General features: G+C 40.9%; 1 protein-coding gene across 1 annotated transcript in view; it reads left to right on the top strand.

The window, feature by feature from the left end:
- col24a1 (collagen type XXIV alpha 1 chain) overlaps positions 1 to 21,590 on the top strand; it is a 69,291-nt gene that overhangs the window by 1,353 nt on the left and 46,348 nt on the right. Inside the window, exons 2-7 of the mRNA XM_025054106.1 lie at positions 8,432 to 8,502; positions 11,303 to 12,627; positions 15,374 to 15,427; positions 17,236 to 17,289; positions 20,143 to 20,196; positions 20,310 to 20,363. Of these exons, the coding sequence (XP_024909874.1) occupies positions 8,432 to 8,502; positions 11,303 to 12,627; positions 15,374 to 15,427; positions 17,236 to 17,289; positions 20,143 to 20,196; positions 20,310 to 20,363 (1,612 nt within the window). The remainder of the gene's footprint in view (positions 1 to 8,431; positions 8,503 to 11,302; positions 12,628 to 15,373; positions 15,428 to 17,235; positions 17,290 to 20,142; positions 20,197 to 20,309; positions 20,364 to 21,590) is intronic.

Genomic DNA, 21,590 nt, shown 5'->3' with positions numbered 1-21,590 from the left:
CACACCGTGTTTTTAGCCCCCCCTAAGACCAGCCTAAAAAAGACCCCCCCCCCCCCCCCATGATGAATCTGAACATTACATGGCTCTGCTCCCTCTGAGTGTTCTTCTTCTCTTCGTTTGTCTTTCACTCACACAGTTATGTTAAGCCGGGAAATAAACACCGAAGCGTGTAAAAAGCCTGGATGGATGAGGATGTCTGGGGAGCAGTTGTGCTCATTCACCATGTCTGTTGCAGCGGCTGATGATGATGTTATCGTAAATGTGAGCTTGGTTGGTCTTGGACTGGAGCTCCCGCAGATGAATCAAAGTCTGTCATGGTGTTTAGTCTTTAAACTGCGGACTCTGCAGTGTACGTAGTGCCTCTAAACCTAAACATTCCTCATGGACGTGTGCAGTGTTGACATCCACCATGCAGGTTTTGTTGTCCTGTTACATTCAGTTGCCCCTGCAGGGTTGGAGATAAGTGACTGCCTCCCCAGTCCTCTCAACAGGAAGTGTATTTAGTGTCACCAGAAGTGAGGTCAAGTCTGTGGCCTATTATGCAGCTCCTGAAGATAACACATGGGATGGAGCCAAGCTCATGAAGCCCTCTGTTATTCTCTGCTGATATATTTGCTTAGTGTAAGTTAATGTAGCCCTAAATCCCCCAAAGGGCAGTTTTCTTTGCCCTGGGAATGAGATCATTATGTTGAGAACAAGTGTAGTCCTCCTCATGAATCCACTTGGAGAAGCAGTGTGTGTGTGTGTGTGTGTGTGAATGCTTCACCAGCTCCTGAGCTGCAGACAATCACCTACTGTTACAGACGCTGCTGGCAGTGGCTGGGCGGTGTGTATAGGCTGTGCAGAGTCAAAACTACACCAACACTGACGCTTGAACGGAGACCGTGCGCAGTTCCCTCAGCTGCCACCAGCAAACACAGGAAATTCAGTGATGAGTTTTTCAGGAAGTGAATCTGGGAAACACTTGTGCATTGGAGCGATCGGGGCTATTAATGGAGGATGACTATTAAAATAGCGTATGGAAAGAAAAACACTTTGTATCAAAGGAAGGTTGTGTGGCTGCCTTACATCTGTAGAACACCAGCCGGGGTTTTTTTTTAACACATCCTGCAGCAGAGTGGAAACTAAACCACATTAATCATATTTATTAATTGGATGTTGTCGTAATTACAACACAAATAATGTTTTGGACACATGGTGTGGTTGTTCTTGTGGATGTTAGTCACAGCATACAAGAAAATAACTAGCTGTTAATAACAGCGGTGCTGCTAGAACTCATGGACTTTAATGTTAATCTGTCTATCAGGATGGGTTAGCGGTTGATCGCAGGGTGGACATCAAGACACGGACAGCCATTCACACTAAATCACACCAAGGGCCAATCAGGAGTCTTCTGTGGCTGTAGTTATGTGATCAGTGCATTGTTAAAATCAGGTTGTCGGGGGTTCGATTCCAAGATCTCCAAGTCTTTAAGTTGCAAATTGACGTGCTGTAGTAATGTTTCTGGGAGTGGATAAATACAGTTTTTTAATTTGCTAATAACAATTATTTACCATGGAACCAAAGTTGATGTAGATGCCTGTAAAACAACCAAAATGAACGGGAATTGCTTTTAAGTATTGTGCAGTAGAAAGTTTTGGGCAGCTTAGTAAATAACAATCCCATTTAGAGGAAAAAAAGATGATAAAGCTGAACAGAAAATGCTGCGTACTGCGTGTGAGCCACATCTTTTACATGAACATGGTGTGTTGTGAGTTTGATTGTGGGAGGCTGCGGGCCTTCAAATGCCAACGTCTACTTCTGAGCTCAGTACCATGATGCAAAAATTAAATAAACACACATGTTCAACCCGACTTGATCACCAGTCAGTGTAATTGCAAATACACAAAAGGATTGTTTGGTTGTAATTTGTCAGTACTCTCTAAATCTTGCAGGAAAATAAAGCCTAGCCACCTTTTCTTGCAGGAAAATAAAGCCTAGCCACCAACACCAGTGCTGCCACATTTGGGTGATATAATTTTTAAATTTTTTTTTATGGAGCTAGACTGTTGTTTTCCATTGTTTGCAGAGTAGTTGAGAAACATGTTGTAATCCATCTCATTTCAAAATGATGGCCGTAAAAGTAATCATGGACCGAGTGACGGGACTGTTCCCACTTGGCCATTATGTTGTATTTGAAGTTAAACAAAATAAAATAGAAAGTAACAACATTTCGAAATGGTTATAGTACATCCATGTTCAACGTTGTGACGTCTGTTGTTTTCACGAGGCACGTGACTATAATTCGCACATTTGTGTTTCTGAGGTGGTAAATAGTACACATTATGTACTGTAGTGTCGTGATCAGCTAATATGTTCTCCTTAAGACATTGTTTTAGAAAAGCATGTGGCTGTGGGTTGTCAGAACCAGTCCATTGGACAGTGGAGTCGTTACATTGGCTTTAAATTTAAACAAAATTATTTTCATCAAAATCATTTTGTTTAAATTTAAATCCAATTTTTTCCTGATTTCTCTTGAAACATCAAAATCATTTTGTTTAAATTTAAAGCCAATTTTTCCCTTGTAAACCTGATTACTCTTGAACAACAACACACAGTTGGATCACAGAATGTCTGTATTTTCACTGTAATATTCTCACTCACCTTCCTCTCAGCGGTGGTGATAAGACTCCTGGCCTGTCTGTCTGAGTGCGATGTGTTTAACCCTCCTAACATCTGCACGTCCACCTGTGACGGGAAAAGGGCAAACTAATAAAGGGCAGTTGAAGTTTACTCACAACCCTTTGTTTGCTGGCCGCCCTGTAGACAGAGTCAATCTTTACTCTACTGCGCGCTGACCTCTTGACTCCAGATTGGTAATCTGTGTGAGTTGACAAACACAAACCGTGCAGCTTAAAGATGCTCAGGAAACTGGATGAATGTTGATTCACAGCTTCATGCGTTGATGCTGTGGGAACTGTAATTCCCAGGAAGTGTTTCTCAAGCCCGGCTGATTACATGAATTACAAATAAGGGACTGTAAGTTTGGCGTTGTAAAGGTGTTATTTTTCGCTGACGGCCATTTGGACCTGGGAAGAATACAAGCTCAATTAGTGCTTTTAGCGTATTCCAGGATACAGGTGCTAAAGCTGAACCGTGGCCAGTGATAGCAGTTATTGGCTGCGGATCAGTCACCAGTTGTGCACAGGAATGTTGTGGTTGATATTGAGAAGCGAAGCATAAGGAATAGAATACCTGATTAGCCAGAAACCGAGATGTTAATACGGAGAGAAACCTGTGCGCGTGTGCAACGCTTGATAGAGATGGGAGATAATAGTGATCATTTTCAGGTGCTTACTTCATCATCAACCATTTAAAAGTACGTGTTTATGATTGCACCTGTTCACTGTACTATGTCATGGTTTAAGTCATTCCCACCTCTATTAAACCTGGGCCATTCTGAGCCAGTCATCTGCCAAGAAGCTTTACAAAGTCATGGTCAGCCATTATAAACCTTAGATTTTATTAGTTGTAACCAAATAAGTAGGACTACGTTTTCTGAAAACAATCCTAGTCCAAATACTAAAATGCTGCTAACCAAAATTAATTTCACAGCACTGCTGTGTAGTGCAGATACTTTGTTCTATTCTTTTTTACTTTACTCTATTTTTCTGTTCTGTTCTAGACTGTTGCTGACTGCAGCAGTGACCAACCTGCCAGTTCATGTTTGTACCTCTGACATGTCCCATGTCTATCATCAGTGATGAGCATAAAGAAAATTGTTTCCCTCTCCTTACGAGGACTGTCAACACAACGTGAGTGACTTTGCTCCCGTTTGCCAAACCAAATTCTCCACTCTGCCTCACTGAGTCTTCCCCACTTGAATGGGCCATTGTTAGTACTCCAAGTTAATTTTGGGGGGAGAAACGTAGGGACTGTTACTGCGGCAGTGATTCATCGCCGAGGGGAGTTTTAAATCATGATTATTTATAGTCCTGACATGACACCCCCTCCCCACATATTGGTATTTCCCTTAGTCAACACTGGAGTGTTTGGGGAGCTTTGTTTTGCTTTCAGCAGCCCGTTCCATTAAGTGCTTGGACTGTGAGGCATGTCATGGTGTGCTGTCACTCAAACTCAGATTTTCCTCAGAAACTAATCAGAACTGAAGGCTCTACAGTGGAGCTGGTGCTGTTCTCCATGCAGGCTGTGATGTTGATGAGGGTTTGATGTGTTCACTGTTTCCTGTTTGATAGAAAACAGTCAACGCAAGATGTAACACAAAGATCGTTTTTAAGTTTTCGGGATACAAAGGTTTTCAACTTGTTAGTTGAATAGAAGTTGGCTAAAAATGAATTTATCATGAATCATGCATATAGTACACAAAGCTAAGAGTTAGCAAACCAGCTAAGTGATCCCACCACTAACACGATTACTTATACTACCACCATTACTGCTAGTACTATGCCATCAATGAAAGACTTTGAGAAGCAAATCCCGGGTCACAGAAGAATCCTTTCCTTTTCCTCAGTGACCCTTGATATCTGATATTCTTGGCCTTCAACGTCTTAAACAGTGAGGACTATCGTGTTTCGCTGACACAGAAAGTAGGCAAATGGATGCTATGTCGTGCTAGAGAGGTGGATAATTCTCACCACTTTTTTTACATCAGAGTGGAAGTGTTGATGCTGAACCTGAGTCCGTTCAGCTGCGGAGTTTACGCAAAGCCTTAAATTGTCCTGAATTGGAGAGAATGCCTGATAGACAGTCAAAGAGAGAGCTTTAAAACCCCAGTTTGAATCAGCATCAGATGGCCCCACTCCACTCTACAGAAGGGAATGTAAAGTGTTATATTTAGTCTTATTTTTCACTCTTGGTCTACTTTTAATCCTTGCCAACTTTTAAGCATAACCAGCCTCTCTCTGGTTATATGAACATCAATTTTATCCTCACACAACAGTTGAATGATTTTATTCTTATGCCTCCCTCCCTCCCTTCCACCTCCCTCCTCTACCCCTACCCTCTCCCTTACCCCCTTCCCCTTTGCATTTTCCTGCTCTTGGGATATGTCTGCGTTCCCGGCCGTGGAATGTTGCACCAGTTTCTCGATGAGGAACAGGTGACTGTCCCACTCCAGGACGTTTCTCCCGAGGCCTTTTCTCCTTCATTATATCCTGTGTCTGTAGATGTGGATCAGTCAGTGCCACTCAAACATCAGTAGCTCCTTCTGACTCAGTTATTCTAGTTCTTCCACAAGTCCACATCATCCCCAGAGATGGCAATGCTTTTCATAGCTAACATACTCACGTAAGGATCCCCGAAGGTTTAGACTCAGACAGCAGCCTCTGTGATTGATGGCATTTTTTTTGGGGAGGATTGTTACGTAACAACAATCTGAAAGCACAAGCCCACCATCTCCATGTGTCTTTGGTGCTGAAAGTCATCACAGCAGCAGAGAGAATCCTTCTCTGATTGCGTCAGCAGCTGTATTTGAAGTACAACTGTCAGTGTGATTGATACAACGCTAATATACAGAATATGCTCCCAGTCTGTTGATGATAAATATGTCAATGTTGTTATTTATTTCTGCACAGTGTAAAAAAAAGTAACATGGGGCGTAATTCTGCGACTGAAGGCATTGTTTTTTTTTAAATATTGCCATTGTTTCTGTGCAAACACTGGCACGATCACCACTCTTTTCCATAATATTTTCTTAACTCTGTAGCGTGATATTTTCTACACAAGACGTCAGTAAGATGGTAAGAGTTTGACTGCATTGCTATGAGTTACACAGCATAGATTGAAAACACTTAAAACTGTGCAACATCTGATTTATATTCAGTCTTTTTTATTTTTAGCGACTTTATTTACTGACGGTGTTTTCAAACGATTCCGAAGACTAAAGGTATTTTGCAGATATAGAGTGATTTGAGAGCACTGCCTCCTGCTGTCCAGTAAACTTAATTTATACACCTTGAAGAACTTGGTCAGGTCTGTCTCAGCCTTATAATTAAATACCCATGAGACGCTGACCTGCAGTAGGAAAACAAATAACACCAGCAGACTGTCGTAAAGCTGGGTGTGAAAAGCAATTAGGAATGAGTATTTGAATCAGGTATCAGACCTGATACTGATGAATTGCTTAAATGTGAAAATATGAACAGCTATAAAAAACCATGGAAATGGTTCATGGTGGGCAGTGCCACCTACAGGTGGGGTCACTTATTGTCAAAGTTGACCATCCAGTGGTCATACATTTTACACAGAATAATAGTTCACTAAACCTGTTCATCATCACCTTTGAATTAATGACACTTGGTGACCTCCTAGCAGAGTGGCCTTAGTGAGCATCATCATACTGGTATCTGCCATCCAGATAAACAACATGTCTGGAAACCATTAAATGTGACACTGAAATTATTTTCGACATTTGGTCAAAAGACAGATCCCTTTGTAAACAGAGGCATCAGGTTGCCTTTAAGAGATTCCTGTATTTTTTGTTCAGACTCCTGTTTTAAGTCAGTAATAATTGGTTGTCACCCAAAAAGGTCATGTTGTTGTGCAGCTGGAGGTTTGTCTGGGAGCAGCATTTTTTAGGTCATGATCTAAAAAAAAGATGGGATTTTATTGGTGGATATTTGAACTACTTGGATATTTCAAAGCCGTTTTTCCTCCAGACAGTAGTGAATTACTAATTTGTGGATGGAGGAATATTTAGACTAAAATCATTTGACATGGTCTCTTTCTAAAGTTCAAGCCAATCTGCACACTCAAGAAGTCAGCACTTGTGTAGCAGGGGTTGACATCAATCTGCCATGGTGTGATGTTCCAGCCAGTAAGGTAGCACTGCAGCAGTCAACTTGAAAGTCTTTAAAACTGTGAGTCATTTGGTCTGAGGAAACTCCAACATTCTATTTCTGTATTTTTCACTTCAGAACCAGAGCTTCATACGGAGAGCATTAGACGCCACGCGCTGTTGTTCCCATAGAATTGGTATAGTTGGATAATGAAGTTTTAATGTCATCATAATAAATGATGGGTGTCGTATCTGCCCTTTTTGGACCCATTATTGATAAATTCCTAACTCTCACTAATTATTTGGATCAACTTTTAGGGCGTTGCAGCCTTAAGAGTTTAATGGATTATTTTTCTGGTTAATCGTAGAATCATTACAGTATTAGTGCAGACCAAAGTAAGTCTGAAATCCTGACTGTAAATCAGGAAGAAGTGTAGACGTTACATCAGCAGAAGCTTTAAAATTCAGTCACTATATAAAAGACAACGTCTTAATTAAAACAATAAAAATATTCACTGCACAGTTCACTTGACACCACAGTCACAATGACATTTTCATCACTGGCCTTCAGCGCTTAGCCCCGAAATGAGTGAATTAATTGTCCTTAAAAGTTATTGTCTTGGTTCTAATTAACACTTAAGACGCTGTAGACTTCTGTTGTTTGACCCATTGACTCAAAGGTAACATGTATAAACATGACTGGAGCAACCTCACTGAAGGCTAGGTGTTTGGCCCAGGGATGACATTGAGTTTTGTCTTTTGTCTTAAATCAGTTTTGTTTGTTTGTTTTTTTTTGTTAAACTTCTACCAAATTTGGTGTCACAGTTTTTTGTACAGATTGGAGATAGATCTTAGATGTAGTGAAGAGACAGAAAGTGAAGATGTTTGGCAGAACATTTCATTTTCTTCATCTGAATTACCTCCACTCTGTTACTTAATAGCATCTGTAGCTTCCCTTCTGAGCGGCTGGTTTCTGGGCAGGACTTCTGTTTATGTTGAAATGAGCCAAGTCGTTGTCATCATTTTTTATTATTAATTTACCACAAATCTATTACTCATGCTGACTTCTTACCTATAAAAAATGACCCGTCAAGAGACTAGTTCTTTTTCTGTACACTTGTCAGTGTTTGACCTGACTGTTGGCTTATAGTTCTTGTTCTTGTTTTTTAACACTCAAAAAGGAAACAATATGAATTGAAATCAGAGCAAATATCACAGTTCTAACCAAATGTGAATGGAAATCTGTGAAAATGATCAAACCCTTTTAACACATTCTTGGTATCGAGCTTCATCTGAATCATTTGTTTTCTCAAAACAGAAGGAACATTTGAAAATATTAGGCCAAAGAATAGGTGAAAAAGCAGATTGAAACTCAATTTCCACATCAGTTCCTCTCTTGTTCTTTTTTTTGTTTGTTTTATCCCTTTATCCCTCAATACATTTCTTTTGGCAAGAAAGCTGTCCTGAGAACAGCAGTAGATAGAAAATGTCAACTTTGCATTGAAATTTGGGTCAATCATTATCATAATTATTATTATCTTCTTAATTTTTTATAACAATAATTATAATAACGCAAGATGACTATTATATATATATAAAATGACTATTACATTATTAAAACTAAAATTTTAACCCTTTGTGTGTTTTTTTCCTTAGGTGGAACCTTTTCCTGCTCCTGTCAGTATGCTCTGCAGTGCTCTCTGGAGACAAAGACTACCTAGCTCAAGGTAACTGACACTGAATCACATGACCACTAGGACTGCAAGTAATGACTGTTTTCATTGATGGGATGGGGTTGGGGGTCAGAAGAAGATCTGAAATCTAGGTGGGATTTATTTCTCTCTAATTCATCCAGGAGCCAATGTAGATACACACCAAACTGCAGTAGGTGCATGTTTTCTCCTACTCAGATTTAGAACCCTCTGTGTCGGCATGCCTGCTCTTGCACTTCAGGCCTCAGCGTGCAGGTACGGGCTGCAAGGATAGCCTCTCAACCCGAACTATCTTCAATGTCTTGTTTCCTGTCTAAGTGCCCCCATCTGTGCCTGATCAAAATAAGTCCAGGCTGTGCCACATGCACACAACGTGTGGGGTAGATGCTAAAGAGGGTCACTCCAGGAATCGGTCAGACAAAGGAGATGTGGGAGGATGACATAACAAAAGCACGAGTGGCTGCGGTCAGATGTTCAGGATGAGGTCATACTCCTGGTGAGGTCAGGAAGCGGGGGCTGTAGGGGATGAGGCTTTGTAGAATTAGCCTGTTGTAGCTTCACCCAATTTAAGCTGGTGATGTTGGTGTAAGACAAAACCAAGGGTGTGGTGTCCCTGTGAGAAGCATGAACAGAGAGATCGAGGGCGAGAGAGAGAGAGAGAGAGAGAGAGCAATCTGCTAGCAGGATTTATGTAATCCAGGACACACCTTGTGCCACAGATGTTTGCAGATCGTGCCAACCAGCTACCTGCAGAGTAAACACGACAGATTAGCAACCTGGTCCGGCTCCAACATACATTTCAGGAGGCCTTAACAAGTCAATACAACACAGTGTTGTCATGGGTCTGTGATGTTTGAATTTTGACAACGTACTCCTTCAGATGCTAATTCCCTGAAGGAAGGAACGTTACAGAGAAGAATGGTATAACGTAGTGAATCGAAAGACATCATTCCTTCCTATTCTATAAACAGTCCATTCAGATTGCGATTAATCCATCAACAGTCCATTCAGATTGCGATTAATCCGTCGTAAAAGGGAGGAGGAGGAGGAGGACGACGGGGAGGAATGCACCCAAAGTGCAAGAGCAGCTTGTCTTCACATATGAGACAGGTTAATTGGAATCTACGCTGATGTTACCTGGGGCAAAGAATGTCAAGGATGTATTAGAGCATGCTCAGATGGGCTGCGGATACACGGTTGTTGTATGACAGCCACTGAAGGACTGCAGGAGTTATCAATGATACCTTCAATGACACTTCTGTTACACTGGAAGACACATCAGGAAGACCGGACAGCTGTTGAACTTGGGATGATTGAGATGGTCTCCTATAGTGACTAATGCATTCCTAATGATGCAGGATATTGCACAAATTGGGAGTAAAAAGGAGTCAAGGCCAGTGTTGCAGTCTACATTATATTTGTGCGCCCTTTCGAAGCCAAGGCCTTTGACCTCAGAGGTCCCTCACCTGCCCTTAACTCTCATCTGTCAAACTGTCACAGGTCAGAACTTCTGTGTTCACGTCGTCCATACCTGTAAAGTTCAAACGTTCAGACTGTTGTTGTTGAATTAGTAGTTACAGTAACCTCCTGGTCTTGTTTGCTGCTGTTGAACTCGTAATGTCATCGTTTGATATCCATGCTGTCAACTAAGGCACAAACAAACAAACAAACCAATTGTGGCTAGTGCCTCAATTCTTTATTTTGGATTAATTATTTACCAAACACATTGAATTGGCTCTTTATCAGTGTGCACATTTCTGGCAGCCCTATAGGTTGTGGCAATGCACATTAAAAAAAAATTCACCATTTATGTTGATTTGTTTATCATAAAACCAGGAATTTAATTCATCATGTTCCTTAAATCATAACATACAGTAAATCCTTTTAGGTGTATTTTAGATTATTGAAATTTGGATTTATTCACCATGAATTTAATTTAGAGAACATTTCTGTTGTCAAAAACATTAAATTATTAAATGAAACATTAAATGAATGATCATTTATTATATCAAAGATCTATCTGTCTGTCCCTTCTCTCTTATGCAATCACTCATGCACAAGCAGACGCTGCATAAATTCTTCACTGTATCACCTGTGGGCATGGGAAAAAAAGACGGCCTTTTGGAGAAAACGCTGCTCTCATCAATCTCTGGTTGCGGATTCATGTAAAAAAAAAAACTCAGTTGACTGTCTCATAGTTCGGCTTCATGTGTCCTCTGCCCATCTGGGCAACAGCTGGCTGAAAGCTAATTCCCCCCAAACAACAGTGTGAGGCCAGCGTCACCAGAGCTGACTGTTGTAGTAAAAGATACAAAAATGAGAAATTAAGCCACACAGTTCCCAGGAGCACTGACTCAGTGGTCCAGTAATGTTAAACAGCAAAGGTAACTTGACCCTTTAGATTGAGCAGCATAGCATTGAAATGTTAACCAGAAATAAATGGAACAAAAGACGTGTTCATCTCTGAACACGTCTTGTGAACCAGATGTGTCCAGTTTAAGAGCATTTAGATGCCATGTTATAAATGTTATAACTTAATATGAGAAATGCCCTATTGGACAGACATGTCCAGATGATCAGCGATGATCAGTGCAGCTGTATTCCTCCAACAATGTCCCCACGTTTTGACAGATTAATCACCTGTTTGAAAACCCTTCATATACTTAACTTTGCTACTATTTGCTACTATTATCTTTGAGGCTTGGCTAAGTTGAGCTAAAATTGCTAACTGTTTCCAGATTTGAAGGCTTTACACCTGTGATTTGACTCCATATCTGAATATTCAACCTAATCAAGTGTTTTCCGTGTTTTTCAGGAGCCGACATCCTCTATCGATTGGGGCTTACAGATCAAAACACAGACCGTCCCTACGGGAGGATAAGTTCACCATTGACCCCTCACACCACTGTTCCCTCATATTTAACCCCTCCTGTAGCTGGATATGGGGTGTTAGTAGACTCAAACTCCCTCTATGAGGCCCCAGCAGAAAGTCTGTTCCCTGCAGAGTTTGGTGAGGAGTTCTCTGTTGTCATTAGTCTAAGCTCCTGGCGAGCAAACAATGCTTTTCTTTTTAGTGTTAAGGACAGCAGAGACAGGCTCCGTTTTGGCATTCAGCTGCTGCCACGGAGAGTGGTGGTTTACACAGCAGAGAAAGCCTCCATCTACTTCACCTACAACTGGCAGGATGGGCGCCAGCACCATTTTGCCGTTGGCGTTCGCACACGCTCAGTGACCTTTTACGCGGACTGTGGTGCGGTGCAGCAGCAGGAGCACACCCTAGGAAGATCTCAGGCACTGAGGGATTCTGGGGGTCTCTTCACTCTGGGCAGGATGAACTCCAAAGCGGCAGCATTTAATGGTCGAGTCTGCCAACTAGATATTTATCCCTCAGCTCTTGCTGCTGCGCACTACTGCAGCTACCTTAAAAAACAGTGCAGATTGGCCGACACTTACCGATCGCCTTCTCCGCACCATGCCTTGGATGCAGAGGCGAATGACCAACCATCTAGTCCTTCTACGATGCCCTTTGTTGGAGTAGTATCGACCCATCCAAACCCCGTGAAAACCACAGCGGTCCCCAACCAGTCTGCCACGAGTTTATCCCCAGACACAGCTCTGAGCCCGACAGTACCATATTTTGAGGAGGACCAGAGCGACAGTTCTGAATTGGATTTCTTTACCGACTACACAACATCCTCACCTTGGTCCGACAGCTCAACTGCTTCAGCTGTGGGTGACCAAGCAGTTTTGGATCTTGCCTACACAACAACGATCTTGAGTAGCAGGAAAGAGTTTCCAGAAGAAAGTACCCCCCAGGATGATGGTGCTTTTGTAGAAAACACAACCCCAGGCCTGATTTCACCTGAAAGAGAAAGTCAACGGAAAGAAGGAGTCGGGAACAACTCGGTCATTGGCACTGCTGACACTCGGTTTCACCACAACAATCACCTTCCTCATGTACGGGTTAATGGCACCACCTTGTACAGGGAGGATCAGGTGGACAGCTCAGAACAGTCCGATCTGGACGACAGCTATGATGACGTCGACATGGGGGCTTACGATTATGGATACGAGGGTCCAGACTTCTTCTACGAGTACGAAGATGGATTCCGAGGCCCCAAAGGAGAGCCAGGTCTTCCGGTAAGTGCTTGAATTCATGAGATGAAAATCCAGTCACCCAGTTACCAATCAGATCAATAAAAGCAAATTTATAGCCTTTATAGGCTTTTCATACATAAAGTACATCATTTAAAAAATATTTTTTTTGACGGGAAGAGTAGTGATTTATTGGTGATGTCATGACCAAGCCCCTCTTCTTTTTTCATGTATCTACATGTTGCTGGAGTAACACGTCACTGCTTTGCTGAATTACTGCCAGCCTTTCTGCTCTTATGTGAGTGAGGATAAGTCACCTGAAGGTTTAAAGGCGTATCTGGGCAAGAAAGAAATCAGTTTTCCATTCAGCCTCTGGATGATAGCTGGCTGTCAGGATAGCTTTCCACTTGTAACACACTTTTATTGCTTGCATTGTCTGTTACTGCTTAAATTTTCATCCCTTTTCCATCCCTGATTTCTCAGTGATGTGTTTGCAGTGCATTCATCTTACCTGCCTGTTTAAACAAAACTGTCTGAGCTTCATCGGCACTGCTGGTCTATAGATAGTGGCACAAGTGTAGCCAGTGTTATGTTGTAAAGCTACAGTATTTTTTTTTACCCTTTTTTGTCACTTTTTGCCTAAAATTCACATAACCCAAGAAGACATGGGTTTGTAATACTACTGTGGATTCATTATCATTTCATATTACAGTATAGTGGAGATGGTGGATACTGAAGTTACTTGCAACCATGCTGCTAAGACATGGTCCAGCTGTAGATTATGAGCAGTGTTCCATCACCTGTTATATTTCTCACCATATTTGCCCCTAGCCTGTCGTCTTCCATGGGTATTACCTCTAAAACCACTCTTCATTCTCAGCTTCATCTTGCAAACAGATGGCAACACTTCTGTCTTTAATATGGTCTATGAGAATTCACCTTAGAATATCTCTGGCCCATCGATGAACAATGACATGACAGTGTCACTACGCTATTTTGCTGTTTGCAAGCAAAAGCACAAAAGCACTCCTTTAAGGCAGACGTGTGTTGGTCTAAAACCTGCTTGTTTGCTAACAGCTAAACATAACAACCTGCTCTCTTCTTGACTGATGTGCAGAGGCTGGATTTTAGAGTTGATAATTGAAAAGACACTTTGTACTTGTGGCATACTCATGTGTTTAAGCCTTGGAGTTTGGACTTTTGCCCCCAATTCGAAGTGAATATTAGAATTTTGGCTGAGAAGTCAACCCTCTGTTCACCATTGACCTTTGCCACGTGAATGTTATCATTTTTCCGCTTGAATGCCTCGCTCTTTTCAAGCCTACTTGTTGTGCTGAAGGCGGTGGTGTACTCACAGTTTCCATGTGTCTGCGCGTGGGAGCCCAACAGAACAAACAGCTGTTTCTTTATTCCTGTCTCCCTCTGTGGTCATTTATGACTCTGACAGGGGCTGAAGATGCTTCACAGCACTCTACGATAACCCCTGTATAAACAACAGTGTAGAAAAGTGGATACAATTTTATATGTTTCTTCCTTCTCTCGAAATCTCTCATTCATCATGTGGTGCCATTGGAGAAAAAGTGTCAAAATGTCATGAATCGTTTTACCGGAGGCCACTCTTCTGACTCATCCGATGACCTTAGTGACCTTTGAGGCATTGGAAAGACTGTTGGTGTTCTGGTGGCTTCATTCAGTGGAAACTCTCCATACTTAAATAGACTGACAGCTGCTTTTCAACAGAATTAGATACAGTAGACGGAGCGGTCAGTGCAGCACCCTACATCTGTTAACCTTTATTTAACACTACAGTTAAATACGTTAAGGCCATTCCGTTTTCTAGAACCTACCATCATTCAAACAGGATCTTCATCTTCCAACCTTCAACACAATCCAAAAACCACATCATGAGTGGTCCCAGCAGGGCAATTTGTTCCCCAGCCTGGCCGGGCTACAAAGATGTGTGAGATAATCATACATCTCTCCCATTCAAACACTCAAAGCAAGTAATGCATTTCACCAAGTTTAAACAAGTATTTCGTATTCTGAGAGGAATTTTTAGAGAATTACAGTCAACTCGACCGGGGTTATCGCCTCTGGATGAGGACATCAATCAGAGCCACTGAGTAAGATCGAAACATGACCCAAACTGAAATTTTAAATACCTCAGATACACACTGTGGGTACGTCACGTTCAAAGATCTGTATGTCACCAGTATTAGAGGCTGGTCCATCATTTTATCTTGCCTTTGTTAGAACGTAACGTGGAACTTTTGGGGTTGGTGGAGGTCAATGTGAATTATTAAACTACTGTTTTTTTTCTTTCCCAACAAAGTATGTGCTTTTAAAAAACAATATTAAGTTGTAGTGTAATGAAATTTTTGTTGCTGCTTTTGCATCTAAAAAATCAAATGTAATTTTTTCATTTTAATTCTAAAAAGATTTCAGACCTAGATCAGTATTGATTCAATTTTGCATCAGCATGATTTATTGGAAGCTTAGCACTGTGGGCCAAGCATACTGGTTTTAGGCTAGTTTTTAGAAGTAAACATTTACCATATTGCCCCATAAGGACCATTTAGAACGTGTTTATTAGTATTAGTTCATACATACCTCATAGAAATGCTTCTCTTTGTAGACAATGTTTGGCACATTTGCTTCTTTCTTTGTATAGTGTGTGAATTCCAGTGTGCTTGAAGCTAACTGGTTAAAGAGAGATGTCTTTATTTTCTTGCAGTTTTACTCTTAGATGCTAGCTTAAATGATCTCTCTTTTACTGTCTCTCTAATTTTAGGGTCCTCCTGGTCCCCCTGGTTTACCTGGACCTCCAGGAAAAAGAGGTTCTCGGGTGAGTAACAACAAAATGTGTACAGAAAGTTATTGTTTGATTTACATAAAGCACACCTGATTCCTTCAGAATAATCCAGTGTCTTATATAGTTCTATAAAAGCAGTTAAACAAAAAAACAACCTCAGAGTTGAAGATAATATTAAATCAATTAATGTTCGTTACAGTATTTCTCATTAGCAGGGTCAGTGATTTAACACTGACAGCGTGTGTTTTTCATCAATATTTACCCCAAACCACCTGCAACTGGCTCACAACAAGGTGCTGACAGTCGTTGATTACTGTTTAGACCCAGGAAGACGACCGGCTTTGTAAAAGTGCACGACAATAAGATAATCTGTTGTGAAGTGGGTGACAATTTTTGCTTGTCGGCACCTATGGAGCTTTCAGGCTAGGTTTCCAAACAGTTCCAGGTCCGTGCTGCGTCAACCAGCTGCAGTGTTGGCGGACGAGCCAACACTGTCTCCGCTCTGATCTTGAGAGTGTGCTGTATGTATAACCGCCAAGGCTGTCATGATGCAATGCAGCGATGATGCCACAGGCCCTGAAGGCGCTTTAAACACACCATCAGACGTTTTACAAAAAAGACTGTGTTATTTGTTAGAGCCACAGTTTATAAATAGTTTACTTTTGATCTGTTCCAAGTCTCTTCTCTGCACCTGCACAGCGACATCACTGTTTATGGAAGATTATGTTCATTTGCAGCATCATTAGCTGTAGACTATTTTTGTGTTGATATATGCCAGTGAGAAGTTATTGCCTGTTGCTGTTACATGTTTCTGCGTATCACCGGTGTGCATTTAAAGTGCTTTCAGACTGGTGCTGAAGTCCCGACTTGTTCCAGCAGTCGTCTCAAAGGGAACTATGTGAAAATGCAAATGTCAGAAAAGGTTTTTGTGGACATTCTTCAGAACTTCATAACAGGCCTTGGGTCAAGTCCCCGTGTTCCCAGCAGAGAGGAAAGAAGGAATAACTCCAGCTTAATGATATGCTGTTGATGAAGCGGCTGCAGCTGCACTTTCCCCCACTGGTGTTGTAACTGCTGGGCTGAAGATGCTGCTAAGAGGCCACTACATCTCACCTCACGTTTGTGTCTTTGCACTTTGACCCATTTCTTTACTTACTGGAACAGATCTTCAAATTCTACTAGTTAATTCCAAAGACTGAGACTCGAACAGAATGTATAATCAAACTAAGTCTGAAAATGATCAACTTATTTCTAATCAATTCATAAATTAAGAATGCTGACTGACCAACATAAGTAGAATGACGTAAGTAGAATGTCAACAAACCTTTTTCTTTTTTTTTTCTAAATTGTCATTCAGTATGTGATCATGCCTCTGCTGGCCAGGCATGTAGCAGCAGTCCTCGGTGTATATGCTGCTTCCAGTCAGTATTGTGCCTACAGCTACATACTACTGCATGAAACTAGGACCATAAAACTGAACCATTTTAAAAGGTTTTTTTTTTTTTGCTTACAATAGATACATGACTTTCCACAGTTGTAAAAGCCGCTGCCTGTTATGAAAGTTAGCCATGAATTGGCTTTATGCAGATGATGCTGCATGCTGTGCAGCGCATTCATGGCATACCTGTGATATTTAAGTATAATCTTCTGGTATGCGTATACATAGTACTTTATATATATATGTGGTATATGGTATTCACAGATCCAAGTGCTGAAGCTTTCGCTTTGTAGAAATACTTACAGCTAACAATTTTGGGTCATGTTTCTGTTTACATAATAACTTCAATTTCTTTGAAAATTTGACTTATTTTTGTCTGCATAAAAATAATGTCTTCTGTCAGGGTCCCAGAGGTCCACATGGAAATCCAGGACTGCCAGGACTTCCGGGACCCAAGGTAAATGTCTTTTTCTTTTTTTCACTGAAGTGACATAAGTACTAACTAACTAACACATTGGTAAACATTGAATATGTTGGTATATATGGGTGGTCCAGAGAAATTCACTTAAACAACAATGTTTTGTTCATTATTAGTTGAATTTTTGTGTTATAGAATTTTAAAATATGGAAATGATCGCAGTATGAATACACCAAACCAGACGATTATGAAAGGGTTCAGAGACTTAAAAAATACTCAGAATAATTTACAGGGTACATATTAAATTGGTGAAATATTCTCCTTTTTTTAATGTTGAGAGTACATGTTGAAAAGCTAAATAACTCACCACCAGTTAAGTTATTTCCAAACTGATGAAAGCATGAAATATATACTAGGATGACAGCCAACAGATGGCAGCATACAAAGCCTGATGTTAAATCTGTCTCTGTTCCTTGTCTGTTGTCATTATACACCAGGCGGAAAATGTTATGTGATGGCACAGAGTTATTTTTTATTGACTCTTAGTGGAACAGTTGTTATTTATTTGCCATCATCTTTTTTTAAATCCTTACAAATATTAAAATTGAAAAACTCTTTCAACTGCATTCAAGTATTTGACACACATTTAACACAGGACGACAGAGAAGATCGCCACAAATCTGTCCAAAAATAAGATCAGTGAAAAAGAAACAAAACTGTTTTGTTGAAACCATCAGTGATACAGAAAGAAACTGTAATGGTCTTGACATGTTGGTACTTGTGGCCGTGTTCCCGAAAAGTGTGAAGCTGGAGATGACACGCCGATACAGATGTTTGTATATTTGTGTGTGTTTCTCAAACTTTGACATTAGCCTGTACTTGCAGCTTCCTGGTCTCTTCCTAGACTGTAATGTTAAAGCTAGAATCTAAATAGGAAACCTTCATGTCCAAAGAGTCATCACTGTCAATAAATGTCCTCGTAGTTTGTGAACTGAAAAAACTGTCCTAGAAAAAAAAATTGAAATGCTCTGTGTTCATGCTCGAAATCTGCACTTTGATTGAGTTAATATTTTAGTAAAAAAAAAAAAAATCCCTTATTCGTCCCACAATAGAGAAACTGGCAGTGTCAGTTATTGCAACCCACACAGGAGGTGTCATTAAGTGTATGTTTCCTCTGGGGCTCAAACTCAGGACGTTCTGCGTGTAAGGCAGGCATGATAATCGCTTCACTATAGAACCCATTAATCAGTGTTTATGGGTGTAGTTCTTCTAGAGTCAATATATACATCTACATCCAATCATTCATTCATTTATTCATCTACTGCTGGTTAATAACTACTATCTTCTGGAGATGAAGTCATTACCAGAGGTCACTTGACAAGGTCGTGGTGGGGTAACTGTAGCCAATTGATGATAATGATGACCAGGTAACAAGTTATTTCCGATTACTTGGGTCCTGAGAACATGGTGAGAACGCAGGGATGTGGGCAGCCAGATGTGGGCAGCCAGATGTGGGCAGCTCCAGGTTGATGTTTGTACTGACTGCGGTCCTGAGGTTTGACCAGAGAGCGGCTGGTCTGTGGCCTCGTCACCTCGGTGGCTGTATCTACAGTGCAGTCAGCTGCAGTCAGTCCTGTGTCAGATGTTTGGCTGTGGTTGTTACTGCCTTGATTGTACTTTGTATAAAGACGAGACATATTTATGAAGGTGTTTGTCACAATTTATGACTCCATCACCTGCCACACCCCATGTACATAAAGGAAGGAATGTTCAGTGTTCTTCGATTAGTCAGACAGCACGCAGAGATGTGCTGTTTTAGTTTTTCTGTCACCTTTGACCTACAGGGCCTTTTTGGGATTAGTTAGAAATACTGAAAGTGTCACCTGTTTGCTGTCTATTCTTTCAGCCTGTACACCCACATCCAAATACACAAAACCACCTCCAGTGTATCTAATTCCATGTTGACCTGAGTGAGTCACTGGTAAACCCCAAACCTCTTTGTGGAGGTGGACTGAGGGATTGTGAGAGTCTTTGTCTGGATTTGGAAACGATCTACTCTGAAGTGTTTTTGGTTACTAAGAAAAATACAGAGAACTTTAAAGTACTGTTTTATGAGAGTCGTTAACTTTAGCTGTCAGGTGTTTAAGTACTGTTTGTGTTGTTCGCATCTCCTCGCTGGATTCAACCCACCACACCCCATGCATTGTTGACTCTTCAGACAACATGGTTTTCTGCCGATGTACAACAAGCTGTTGTCGAAAGATGTCAAGTCCGTAAAGAGTTAAAGGTATTTAGGATACAGTTGAGTGTTGAAAGAAGATCCCCCCCTTAAAAAAACTGAGTAAAAAAAGTCTAAAATGTTCTTTTTCGAGAATTCTGAGGAGGTTCCCTAACTTTGTTAAGTAACTGAATCCAAGTAATAACAACACTTGATACTTGATACTGAACAGGTTTCATTTCAGGTTTGGTAAAAAATTTTATCTAAAGAATAAACCCAGAAAAGTCTACAAAACAAATAAAATGTAAAAATGAAAACATCTGAAACAGATGAGTTGAGAGGGTAGCCCAAGGATGAATTGATGAAATGCAGAAACACTTACCAAGAAGAATCGCAAACTACTTTGTGATTTGAAAGTAAAGTATAAAAATACACTGATACATTGAAGAAAAATCAGAAAACCTGATATCGTCTTCATAAACTCGACATTTTCTATTCAAATAATGAATTATTATAAAATCATTCATTTCTATTATTTTGGATAAATGTGTTCAGAATAAAGTTGAATTGCGCGCAATTTGTTATTTTTAAACATTTTAACCCAAATCAGATTTATTTTTCCTGTTTTTTTTAAACTGTACTTCAAACTAATACTATTATTCTCTGTGTGTAAGGGGGCAAAAGGAGACCCTGGACTTTCTCCAGGCCAGGCTTCACCAGGAGAAAGGGTAAAAAATAATCAAGATCAAATAATAATTCAAACAATTAATTAATTCATCATTGTTTATGTATAAAACTTTATTCATTTCTTGCTTTTTTCTTTTCTTTACTCCTTTCCCAGGGAGATAGAGGTCCACCAGGTTTGCCTGGAGCAGATGGATTTCCAGGACCACCAGTACGTTCATCTCTTACCACTGACAGAGAATTTCTTTCTTTTTTTCTTTTTTGAAGGTTGGGGTGGGGGACTGTACTTAAGCCCAGCGATCAGTCGGTGAATGGCAGGACAGTAGGCTGCCGCCTCGGCCTAGTTTAGTGATGATCGAATCATCTTTGTTTTTATTTTTGCTGTAGTTACAGTAGTGCAGACACCAAAACCAAGTTTCCCCCTGGAGTCTATAAATAAGTCCATAAAGTGCTTGTGTGTCAACAACACACAGCAGTTGAGGGAGAAGATAGTAGTCCTAGAAGTTGTTTCTCAAAGACTGGGTTGCGACCCTCAGGTGGGTCACAAGAGATTTCTTTTCTGGGTCATCTCACATCATGTTTCCCAGGAGTTTACGACTAATGTCTATTGACTTGGGTCGCGAACGTTTGTGACTTTTAAAATACAAGGCCCCAGAAATAAAGTTTGGGAAACACTGTCCGAGAGGATTCTGAACTGGTCTGAAACGTCTTCAGTCCGAAGTGAAGACAGTCAGTCAGCTGTTGGACATGTTTAATTTTAAACTTGTTGCTGCCTCCGTCATTCTGATAGACTGTGGGGTCAAGGCCAAAAGACGTCTGAAAATGGAACATTCCCCCTGCTCAGGGTCAGGGGGGTCAATGACACGCTCAATATCCGACGCCTCTTCAGGTCAGAGACAGGAGACAGAGACCGACATTCATTTCATGCTGATTTGTGTGAACGTCTTCACATACGAGCTCATGTTCCTCACCTGTTGCTCCCCAGACCACATTTCTTTCCTCACTGAGGAGCACCTCGTCTTCCCAAGAAACCATCTCTGTGTTTGCTGTAGCTGAACCCAATACACCCAGCTCATGAACTATGCCCTGCTAGGTATTTTCAGAGGAAATGACTGACTTGGGGCCTGGGCTCCTTACCCCCTAAGTGGCCCTTTTATTGAGTGTGAGGGTTCGTGTGTTTTAACCTCAGTGTCATAGAAAAGTGTCAGTATCACGGTTCAAGGTCTTCAGCTTCCCCCAAAGGACTACTGACCTGACCTGGACTTTGTTTGGAGCCATAAATATGTATTGTTGATGGACAAGGCAGGGGCATCAATGAATCAAGTGATGTTGACATGGAGATCTTTCTCCAACCTAATTTAAGACTGTGACCAACCGTAACAGTAACATAACAAGAGACTGTGTTCTTGTCACTACCAAAACATTAAGTGTTAATGTG

The sequence above is a fragment of the Cynoglossus semilaevis genome, chromosome 2 (genome assembly GCF_000523025.1).
Source record: "Cynoglossus semilaevis isolate Cse_v1.0 chromosome 2, Cse_v1.0, whole genome shotgun sequence".
Taxonomy (NCBI): Eukaryota; Metazoa; Chordata; class Actinopteri; order Pleuronectiformes; family Cynoglossidae; genus Cynoglossus; species Cynoglossus semilaevis.
This window is presented reverse-complemented; position numbering and strand designations above follow the sequence as displayed.